The sequence below is a fragment of the Eschrichtius robustus genome, chromosome 2 (genome assembly GCF_028021215.1).
Source record: "Eschrichtius robustus isolate mEscRob2 chromosome 2, mEscRob2.pri, whole genome shotgun sequence".
In the NCBI taxonomy this organism is placed as follows: Eukaryota; Metazoa; Chordata; class Mammalia; order Artiodactyla; family Eschrichtiidae; genus Eschrichtius; species Eschrichtius robustus.
Genome location: NC_090825.1, coordinates 162531539 through 162543191, shown reverse-complemented (window position 1 = coordinate 162543191; position 11653 = coordinate 162531539). Strand labels below are relative to the sequence as shown.

At 54.8% G+C, this 11653-nt stretch overlaps 1 protein-coding gene across 1 annotated transcript; it reads left to right on the top strand.

Annotated features, from left to right (window-relative positions):
• The first annotated feature begins 1087 nt into the window (after positions 1-1087).
• RNF187 (ring finger protein 187) lies at positions 1088-4942 on the top strand. The gene is made up of 5 exons (XM_068534935.1): positions 1088-1204; positions 1419-2132; positions 3487-3579; positions 3790-4011; positions 4611-4942. Exons 1-5 carry the CDS (start codon positions 1088-1090, stop codon positions 4611-4613), a joined length of 1149 nt encoding a protein of 382 aa, XP_068391036.1. The 3' UTR covers positions 4614-4942.
• The last annotated feature ends 6711 nt before the right edge of the window (positions 4943-11653 follow it).

The following is an 11653-nucleotide window of genomic DNA, read 5'->3' as shown; positions in this document are numbered from 1 at the left end:
AAAATCAGTAACTTGAGATATCTGTTCTTTGTGATTAGCAGTAATCTTTTATGTATGCTTGACTACAAGTATTTCCCGGCCAAAACAATTCTTATATATACTGGCTCCTCCACTACCTCTTTGGACCAGTCCCTTCAGAGGTAAGGAGAGGCTGTGTGGATAAAGACAACCAGCTTGCCTTATCAGTAAACAAAGGATGTTGTGGCACCACAGCCACCCCAACTGTGCACCCTGAGGGGATTCAGAAAGGAGAAAAACAGGGTACTGGCCCTAGATAGTTAAGGTCCCTATCAAAGGAATGATTCCAATAAGCCCAGACTATTGCATCTTCCCATACATTAAAAAAAGCACTAAATTCATTAAGATGTCTGGTTTTCTTTAACAGTAACCTTTTGTTGTTCCAAACCTGGTTTTTGTTGCCAAAACTCCTATATACCTGGCTCCTGAGAGGCTCTCTTCCTGGCTTAGGTCCTTAGCAAGTCTGCCAAATAAAATGTAACTCTCAACGTTTAGGTTGTGCATTTTCTTCAGTCAACAGCTATTTCCTGGCTACAGGCCTCAGTAAGGTCCCTGAATAAAACTTAACTTTTACGTGTTTTTTGTTAAATCAACAACAGATTTTAAAAAAAACAAAAAAACCCCCACAAAACCAAAGAGCAATACCTAGGAAGATTTTGCACTTATGCGGAATAACAGATTCACTTTTAAAAAATTAAAAATTGCATTTTTTTTTAAACCACGTGCTTGGTTGTTTAAAACAACAAAAACAAAAACAAAAACAAACCACCAGACCGCTCCTTCCCTAAACCTTTTTTGTTTGTCTTTTCTAAAGAAATGCTAACGAATTTCCTGGTATGGGCCTGGTGACTGGTAGCCCTGGGTCTTATCACAAGTCTTCACTCTAAATCAACGAGTTTCCTCGCCGCTGGATTCCCCGTGCCTGAGGCTCAGGGGCGAACTGGGGACCTAAAGCCTGGGCTCCAGGTCGGACGTTGGCCACCCACGTGGGGTGGCCCTCACAGGACGTGTTCCTCTGAGAGTCCACGCCGGACCTACGCACGCGGGGAAGGCCCACGCGGTTCGGTGCATGCAGAACGATTTCACGTGGGATGGTGCACACGAGGGGGTCCCACGCAGGCCGTATTCCAGCCCAGTCCCCACCCCGCGTGGGCGTTGCGCCCCGGAGGAGGTGCTTGAAGCTCAGGTCCTAGCAGCTTACAAAAAGATGTTTAAAATGGACTTTTCAAATAAAACTGTTTCCCTTTCTCACACGAGTCATTTATGGGAGAAGTGACAATCCCTGTAAGATTTCAGCGTGCAAGGACATGGGTCGGCCCGCGGGGGGAGACTGAAGCGCGCCACTGTTAGCTGGGAGGGAGTGGAGTGTACACCGCTGCCAGGACCCAGGCGGAGTGTAGCGGCCTGTCAGGACCCGGGAGGCTGGAGTAGACCGCTGCCAGGACCTTGCGTGGAGCACAGCGCTGCCAGGACCCTGCGTGGTGGAGCACACGCCTGTCAGGACCCTGCGCCGGGCGTTCAGCCATCCCAGTCGCCATTCTTGTCCTTCGTCCCTGCTCTCCATCCTTGTCCGCGCATCACCGTCCTCGGCTCTCCGGCCGCGCTTTTCCTGCGTCCCGGTCCCCGGCATTCCCCCGTGTCTCCGGCCTCGCCAGCCCAGCCACCTGTGCTCCCCGGTCTGCGTCCCTGTCTGCGCCCTCCTCGAGGGCCCCGCCGCCGCCGCCCTGGCGCTTCCCGCGGGCCCAGCCGAGGCCGCCTGCGCCCTGTGCCAGCGCGCGCCCCGCGAGCCGGTGCGCGCCGACTGCGGCCATCGCTTCTGCCGGGCGTGCGTGGTGCGATTCTGGGCGGAGGAGGACGGGCCCTTCCCGTGCCCCGAGTGCGCCGACGACTGCTGGCAGCGCGCTGTGGAGCCCGGCCGCCCGCCGCTCAGCCGCCGCCTGCTGGCGCTCGAGGAGGCTGCCGCGGCGCCCGCGCGCGACGGCCCGGCCTCTGAGGCGGCGCTGCAGCTGCTGTGCCGAGCCGACGGGGGCCCGCTGTGCGCCGCTTGCCGCATGGCCGCGGGGCCCGAGCCGCCCGAGTGGGAGCCCCGCTGGAGGAAGGCGCTGCGCGGCAAGGTGCGCGCGGGCGGCGTCCCATGCGCTGCCCTTCCCCGGAGGGTGCCCTGACCCCCTTCCCATCCCCAGACTGCGCCCTGTTCCCCCTTCGTATTATCCGGTTGGCGCCCTAGTCCCCAGTCTCCATCTTTTGGACGGTGCTCTGACCGCCGCCCCCCCCGCCCCACCATACCCCAGTTGTTGCCCTGTCCCTTTTGCTTTCTCTGTACGGTGCCCAGTACCCTTTCTCCCATCCCTGGACGGTGCCTTGTTCCCCCATTCCCTACCCCCAGAGGTTGCTCCCTCTCCACTCCCCTACCTTCGGAAGGTATCCAGTCCCCCTTTCCCCAGCCCTGGACAGTGCCCTTTCTCCCCGTCGTCCCCCGCTTCCCCCCAGGATGCCCCTGCCGCCTTCTCAGTGTTGTACTGCCCTGCCCCACCCCCCATGGGCAGACAGTCCTGCTGGGGGCCCCGCCCCCATGCCTTGCCCCTTTTGTGTTACTGCCCTGCACCTGGTGGCATGACGTCACGCTATGGTAGCCCTGCCCCAACGAGCAAAGTCCCCTCATAGGGGTCGGGACCTGAGGCTATCGGCCCCTCGGGTCCTGTGCACCCCGCTCCCATTCCGTCTTCTCCCGAGTCCCTTAACCTACTTTGTTCTGGAACCTTTTCCACTGTGCTTTCAGCCGTTACATGTGGCACTTGATTCTGGGTCGGAACCCGCCATCGGAGAGTCTGGTCACAGCTGGTGTCTCGGGATGTGTGTGTGGGGCTCAATTTTATTTCTTAGAGAATAAAGACAGCCAGGCCCCGGGAGTGGAAACAGTGTGGTCCCTGCCCACCAGAGGGGAGAGAGTAGCACGTTTGAGGGTACATGTGTCAGGGGTTGGGTCCTGGGGTCTCCTGGGTAAACAGTGGAGTGTAGCATCCAGGAGCTTGCTTGGGGCTAGAGCATGTGGCCAGGGGACTGGAGTTGGTCTCTCCTCCTGGTGAAGGACCCCACCTATCCAGTCAGTGCATGGAGCTGGGCAGGCCCTGGGTGTGGCCATCCTCACCCCAAAGAGACCACCCTCCATCCCTGCGCTGGGGAGAGTAACACTAGGGACCCCAATGGATGGTCTTGTGTACAGTTACCCTGTTGGATTCTTAGCACAAATATTTCTCTCAGACTGGAGAGAGCATAGTGGGTCACTAAGACCCCCCTCTCTGGCGCCTGCAGGGTTTTGAGGTGTCTGGTGGGCCAAGACCATGAACTGAGGCCTCTGGACCGTCGGACAGGGGATTCTGGTGGTGCAGTGTCCCTCTGGACTGGGCTTAGGTGGGCCCCAGACCTTCAGAAGTGGCCACACACCCCATAACCAACATCTCTTTCCAGGAGAACAAGGGATCTGTGGAGATCATGAGGAAAGATCTGAACGATGCTCGGGACCTGCATGGCCAGGCTGAGTCCGCTGCTGCTGTGTGGAAGGCAAGTGGGGTGGGGTTGGAGTCCATGTGAACAAGGAAACGTGGCTGTGTACCCTGACCCTATTTGGCAGGGCCTTGGACCACAGCTGAGCACTGTACAGTCAGACGGTCAGGGGACTCTCCTCCCCTGAGGTGGTCGGTGGTGGGGCAGGGGCTCTCGGGGTAGCCCGAGGACACGGGTATCCCTCCCTGCCACCCACCCATCCTGTAGGGACATGTGATGGACCGGAGGAAGAAGGCCCTGACGGACTACAAGAAGCTTCGGGCCTTCTTTGCCGAGGAGGAGGGGCGCTTCCTGCAGGAAGCAGAGAAAGAGGAAGGGTCCCTGGACGACGAGGATGAGGACCCAGCGGAGAGGTTCAGGTCCCTGCTGCAGGCTGTGTCGGAGCTGGAGAGGAGGCACCGCAACCTGGGCCTCAGTATGCTGCTCCAGGTGGGCACCCTGTCCTGGTGGCCAGGGGAGTGCAGAGGGGCACAGATTCAAGAATTAGCAAGGTGGTAGCTTACCAAGAGAGAAGCCTTAAGACCGCTGCCTTGCTTCCATTTGGGGCTGAATTTCAGGAATGAGTAATCCAGGAGACTCTCCAGCTTCCATGTGGGAAGGAACATATGCAGAGAGGGGGGACTTGCATCCCAATATTGAAGCACTGGGCCCCTGCCCTGTCCTGGGGCTCTGCAGGTAGGAGCTGGCTGTGAGGTCAGGAGAGGCAGGGATCCTGGCGAGGATGGTGGTTGCCATGCCCTCATCCTGAATGTCCTCCTTTACACTGTGCCCTGAGGCTTTGCCTAAACCTGGAGATTCTGGGCTCTTTGCAACCCTGAGTCTGAGCCAGGAGCCAGGAGCCAGCAGCCTCTGTCTTCCCTCCTCTGAGCTGAGAGGTGTCATTTCACTTCTGGCAATACTGGTTCATCAGCTCCAAGTGGGTGGTGATTGTGGGTGAGGAGACGTGTGGGTCTGGTGGGGCTGGGTTCTCCAGTCACCTGGCTTCCAGGATAGAACCTAACTCACTCCTTCCCTCTCTTCCCATGCAGTGATGTGCTGCTTGCCCAGGCACCGGGCAGAGGAAGCTCGTTCCATCCCTGGCCTGAAGCAGCTCCTCCATCTGCCTCCTTCTGGACCCCCCTGTCATCCTTCAAGACACCCCAACCCTGAGTGTCTTCTCCTAGGTGTAGATGTGGGCTGCGAACTCTAAGTGCCCACCTTGAGTTGCTGAAGACAGTGCTCCTCAGAAGAGTGTTTGTGTTCCCTTTTCCTCTAGGTGTTCATGTTTCTAGGCTATAAACATTTCATTATAGAGATCTGTATTGGGGGTAAGTTAACCTAAGTGTATCCCAACTCCATAAAGTTCTTTGCGCTGCCCCAAGTCTCGTCAGATTTGCCGGGGTCTCCATGAGCTGCGGTCGTCATCTCCAGGAGGCCTGGGCTGTCCAGACCTGACACCTGCCCCATTTAAATGCAGCCTGTAACGGGGCTGCTCCACCGGACATGCACACCCAGGCCCACAGTCCCCCACCCATGCATTGGGCATAGCAGTTAAGGTTGAATTTGGGGTGAGTGTCAAGGGAAAGGAATGTTCAGGGTGCCTGGGTGAGGAGGGCAGGCAGATCAGACCTGTTGCATAAATCTACATCTACAGCTTGAGGTCTATCCGCAGAAACGTGAGAACCTTGAGGTCTTCATGGAGTCTGTGTGTCAGGGGCAGTGCAGACCCTTGCTGGCCATATCCTCCAGGCTCTGTCCCTGCTCTGCCTCCGAGGGTGTCTACTCTGCCGGCTCTCATTTCTCTTCTCCATCTTCCATCCCTTGGATGCCACTGGTTTCCCAGGAACCTGCCTTAGCATCACCCTCTATCTGCCCTGTCCGCCTGCCTGTCCCTCACTGACCCAGGAGTTTTTCCTGGGGCGGGAGGAGCAATCTCAGGCTCAGGCCATCTCCAGGCCTCACCTTGGTGTTTCATTTCCCTGTACCTCTGGCTTCCCTTCATATTTCCTCTGCTGGACGAATTTAGCAAAACCTCTTAGTAGTAGTGTCATTGTGTAGATTCCTCCAAAAGACAAAACTGCAGCGCAAAGTGACAAGGTCAAGGGGTCCAAGAATTGACACAGACAGGCGTTAAGGATGGTGGTTGGGGCTGTGAGTTGTTCCCCAAAGTGCAGCTTTATGATCGATGGCCTGTTTCTGGATGAAGCCTTTCAGACTTGGAAGTCACTGGGCTTCGGTGCTGCTGGCCTCTTGTGTTTCTGTGAGCTTGGGGGCGGCCCGCCTGGCTGGTAGCCGGCGCTTACAGAGCCCACTAAAGAGGGCTCGCTTCAACCAGTTTGCTTGGCATCCCTCCTCCCATCTGTCTTCTCTCCATGCCCTGGCTGGTCTCTGAGGAGGCACTGTGTCTGCACTGCCCCATGTTGGGGGTCTGTGGGTTGGACTTCTCCCTGATGAGCCCTCCACCTCCTGCTTCTGCTGAGTGAAACTGGGGAGCTGCCCCAGTTTCCCACAGCTGGAGATCCAGCTACCCGCTTTCCTCCTCTGCAGAGATCTGCTGGGAGGCCTGTCCATTCTGCGCTCAGTTGGCTGCCTGGAGACGGATGTGCTAGACAGGGCTGGGGTGCAGGCCAGAAAGGTGGTACCCCCCCTGGGTGCCCAGTGCTGGGGAGAGATGGGAGGTTCTGATACCAGCATGGAGTTGCTTGCTTTCTGATGGTATGTGGATAGAATTCTCAGCGCATGAGCTGTCTCTCCCTTTCTCTCACATACTCTCTACATCAGAATGGCAAGCAGAGGGTGGGAAAAGCTGCCTGGTTATATATGGGAGAGTGATGGGTTCATCCTCTTGGCAAGCTGTAGGACCTTGGCCGAGTAACGCTAATAAGTAATCCTGACTCCTCAGATCAGGGGTGCCTCTGGCCCCCTCCCTGACTCCAGTTTGAGATGCAGTGGGGACACAGGAGGGAGCTGCCGGCCTGTGTCCTGCAGGCCAGGAATGTCTCCGGCATGGATGGCCTTTGATTCCAGTAAGATTTGGCTTCTCGCTTAGCAGCTCCTCTGACTGTCCAGTGGTGAAAGTTCTGTGTTGCCTGCTGGGCTGTACAAGCAATCCCTGCCATTTCCTCACTGAAGTCAGCTCCCACCCTCTGCTCCCTGCTGACTGGTCACAGTGGCCTCTCTATTGTGGGCCCTTGTTCTCTGTGGAATAATGTTCCTCTTCCAGACACCAATGTATCCCATGGCCCCAGGCACACAGATACTTCTATCAGGGAGGGCTCAGAGGTCACTTCCAGTAGTTGACTAGACAGTACACTGTGTGCTACCATGTGACGTGGCAACTCCAGCCCTGGGTTGGCGAGCCAAAGGGATGCCAGCATGGTTCCATGAGGTAATGTGCACAGGACGGCTACTGAATCTTGTTTGCAGCATCGAGAACCTGGAGGTGACCCAGGTCCCTGTTACTGAGGTAGCAGAAAGGTGGATATGGGGGATACCAGCATGGGGAGCAGTGCAGTAGAACTGTTTCTGCCATCATGACATGGGCACAGGGATGCCCCAACCTGATTTTCATGTCCAAGAGGTGCGGAGAACTCCAGGGAAGCTGGTCTGCTGACTACGTCCTTGATGCAGATGTAGCTTTTTCCCAGGGTATGACCTGCTGGGGAGGGTGGGGCAGACCTCACGGCTATGGCCAGTCCTGAGGCTGAGCTCTGTGCAGACCTATGGATTGATGCCCATTCCCTTGCCGTTGTTGGTAGGATGTCCCCCTAGCGCTGCCCTGCCATGGGGGAGGGGGGGTTCAAGGAACACAAGAACTACACCCACAGCGGTTTGATGAGAATGCTGCCATTGCTTTTCTGCCACCAGCTGACAGGCTGAGGACTGTCTGGTGTTGGGAATGGTTTTCTCAGGTGAGATGGTTGGGCTTATAAAAATGCCTCCTCTACTCAACCAAGTGTCCCATGGCCAGAGTCAGCACAGACAGGCGGAGCAGTAGAAGATGTCTGCAGCGCCCAGACCAACGTGGTTCGTACCGAAACTGCAAGGAGCTCCTGCAAATTGTGAAGAGCCAAAAGTGACTGGAGTAAAATAACACAGCAGAGGTGTGGACAAGCAAGTGCGTAAGAGGAACCAGAGGGCTCAGAAACCCAGGAGGAGATGTTCAAACTCCTTAGTTTTCGGAGCAATCACATGTCCATAAAAGTAATGACTCACACTGTTGGGCTGATGGAGATGGGAAAGCTGCCACCATTTGTCCCGTGCACTGCTGCTGGGTTCTGCTGCCAGGTGTCATCAGATTTAGGGCATGTTGACCCTGGACCCAGTGACCCACTCACAGGTGTTCCTTAGTCCTCTCCAGGCCCACAGGGGGATGCACACTCGGGCATCCTCAGTACCGTTGTCTTGGGGGTGGGGAAGACGAGCGCCAGTGCCCCTCAACGGGGGAGGTGGAAGGTCAAACGGGGGGTGGAGGCTATAGAGTATGCTGAAGCCCAGAGACACAGAGGAGCTTGTCACATAGAGACATAGTGGAGCTTAGGGCACAGAGCTGTGGCACCATGCTGCAAAGTGAAGTATAAAACAGCACTGTTTACCTAAACTTAATGTGTGCACATAGAACACTTCATGGAAGAATGCTTCAAAGTGATAAATGGAACCCATTAGGGTAGTTTCCTACTGGAGTGGGAAATCCTATTGGAGTGGGGAATAGCAACAAACAAAAGGTAAAGAACCAAGGTGACACACAGCACTGTGGGGTGGAAAATGGGAAGGGGAGATTCTTTGGTCATCCTGAGACCACCCTAACTCAGGACTTGACGTTAGGGAAGGAAGTTAGATTCCAGGGTACTTCAAGTCACTTTGGGGTTTCTATAGTAGCTAGCTAGTTCTGTAACTAGCTCCCTATCAAATCTGGGTGTCTGGGTGTGTGTGAAAGGAGCCTTAGAAGTTTGGGAACATTAAGGTGGTATGCATGTTGGAAAAAGCTGGAGGCCCCTATATATGAAAAGAATACTTTTCTTATTTTAATGTGCAAGCACGCTGGTTCTATCTTACAGATTCAGTGGGTGTCTGGCCATCCACCTCATTCAAATTTCAGGGGACCTTCCTCCAGATTCTCATTTTGAGACTTCCGGAGGCTGTGCCCTCCCACCTTGGAGTGTCTTCATTTCTTTTTACTTGTTTATCGAGCTCCAGTGATGGCAGCTTTGAAGCCCTCTGCCCTGGACCTCTGTGCTTCATTCTCCCTCGGGTGTGGGAGGAGTGGAGTCAACTGTTCTCACATCGTGTTCAAAAATGGCCTCAGTGCACACCTAGTGTTTTCTCAAGGGAAGGCTGGTGCCTGGGAGGGGATGAAATGCCACAAACTAGGTAACAGCTGAACTTACTCAGAAAGTGAGATTCCCACAGGTATCATGCTGGGCAGAGGGAAGCACTCTGTGGGTGCCCCAGAGGCCACCCGACTCCTCTTCAAGTCAGGTGGTACAAAGTTGAGGTGCTTCATTTCCTAACTGAATCTTAGTCAATTTGGAGATGGATAATTTAAATGAGACAAAAATCCTTAAGGCTTTTTTTTTTTTTTTTTAAAGATAACCTGTTGGATTCTAGGGGTTTATTAAACCTTCGTTCCTGAAGAAGGGTGTGCTAATGAGCCACTTCTACTAGACAAACAAGTCTTCAAGTATTTGTAAAACTATTTAGAAATGAAAAAATGTGCATTAAACATTGTCATCAATACAACAAATGATCGAGTAAGTCAATCAGTCAGAATTAAACTTTCACAGGCCACGGTAACAATTAAGGAAGAAAGGAGTCTGCGGGAAAGGCAGCCACAAGCGGTTGCTCGGGTTGTTTTGTGAAAAACAAAAAAGTAGGCAGATTTGAAAAGAAGTCAACAGAAAACCGAACACATTGGTCATAGATACAAAGACTCCTCACGTCCCCTATTTGTCCGTACAAGACTCTCCTTTTGTAAAATTTCTCAATCCCACATCTTGGATCAACCACTGATTTCGTTCAGTGACCGAGAATGGTGTCTCTTCCTCCGCACGAGCAACCTCTCCTGGTTGCTTTTGCCACAGACTCCTTTCTTCGTTAACCGTGAAGATTTCATCCTCACGCTTAGGCTGCCGGACACCACTCGTCTGCCTCTGGAGAGCGAGCAGGTCTGCAGGGGGCTTCCCCGGCACCTTGACCCGGGGCTAGGCTGAGCTCAGGGCTGACCGCGCCTCTGCAGAGATCTGGCCATCCACGCGTTCCGCCACCTCCAGGGGTCTGGCGCCCACCAGTAAGGCGACATTCTTGGGCAAGGCCAGCCTGTCGTGGGTTCGGTGTTTCTGCGGCTCCTGTAAGGCCACTCGCGGCAGCAGCCCGACGGGGCATCTCGCGCTCCCCCTGTCCCGTAGGGGCCACCAGCATCGGAGGAAACCGGAGAGTGAATGGGGATCTCAGGAGTGTGGCCTAGCCAAAACGCCCACTCCCCTGCCTTCCAGCCGGCAGAGGCAACCGGGCAGCCCTCGGCCCCCGTAGACAGGACACTCAGCAGGGAAGCGCGTACACGAGCGCACAAAGCACAGCACTGCGTTCTGCGCCCTGACTCCCGGGCCGCATGCAAATGAAGCGACTTTTCAGGGCTCGTCTGATTGGACAAGCCACAGGGCTGGTAGCGGAGGAGCCAGTGGGGCTACGAAGCTGCAGAGCGCCTTTATCCTATTGGTGGTCGCAGCATGCGGCAGCGTGCTCCCCGAGTATAAAAGCTACCGGCCGGCGCTTCACTCAGAGAAGTCTGGTTGTCAAAGCGGGGAGGTGCGCGCCACCTGCTGTTGGCCATCCGCAGCGGCCAGGAGCTCAACAAGCTGCTAGGGCACGAGCCCATCGAGCAGGATGGCGTCCTGCCCAGTATCTAGGCCGTCCTGCTGCAACACCAAAGGCTCTTTTCAGAGGCACTCACGTAGCCAGGAAAAGAGCTATGATATATCATTTCCTCTTTCCTCTGCCCTTATCCTTTCTTGCCTCTGTGCAACTGAAGTCTGAGAGTCAAGGTTAGTGCACAAGCTGGCAATGGCCCTGGCCCTTAAGTAGGAAAGGTGCCTATCATCGTTGGCCACAGCAGGCACCTTGGACCTGGGCCATGGAAGCACGTTTTGTGCCTTAGTCCTCTGCGAGAATGCTGTGTGGGGTCGGAGGCACACATGGATATGTTGTATCAGGGGTATGGAACAGGTTTCCCGGGGGCCCCGTCTGAGGGATACCTTCTGTGGCCCAGAGCCCTCTGGTCTGCAGCAGGCACCGAGCACCTGGGCAGAAGTCATCCCTGGGAAAGAGCTTGGCTCAGTGTGGGCTCCACCCTCCTACTGTTTCACACAGACCTTTACCGCCAGTGCTTCTTTTAATGACCCCATCTAGGACATAAAACTTTCTGTTAGCTTGTGATAGGGTTCAGGACACACTACAGCTGAACATGGCACCTTGGCATATTGAATATCTTAAGCTGAGGAGTTTGAGAAAATGGCAGAAGAAGGAAGGTCACTCTGACCTCCCCCCACCTCACCCTTCTCCCATAGACCATAAATCCACACTTGAGACATGCCCTCCCAATACCCAGAGGAAAGGAGCATCCTAATCTCCAAAGACAAAGGGACTCTGACAAGGATCTGAACAAACAGGCCTTGCTAAGTTTCCTGCAGTTCACTACACTTACCTCATCTTCCTTACCTGTCATCTTTACCCACAGCTATCTACTCTTCATCAAACTCAGCATAAAATACTCAGGTCTAAGGAAAACCTTTCCCTCCTCTTTCACTCACTTGCCTTCTTTTCCCCATTACGTTGTAAATTATACAACAAAGAACCCTAACTAGGTAGAGCTGGTCCTTCAAAGTGGCCATGGCCTGAAGGAAGTATGGCACAAATGACCCCAGAGGTGAGACCTAATCCAGTCTCCTGGAGTCTTGGCCCAGTACTGCCTGTGGCGTCCATGTGCCCTGTTGGGATGAGGGAGGCAAAGCAAGGGGGGAGAAAGGTAAGGCCAGAAAATGGGTGAGCTAACAAGATGGTCTTTTGTGCAGAAGGGCCACAGTTGTTTCTACTAGGA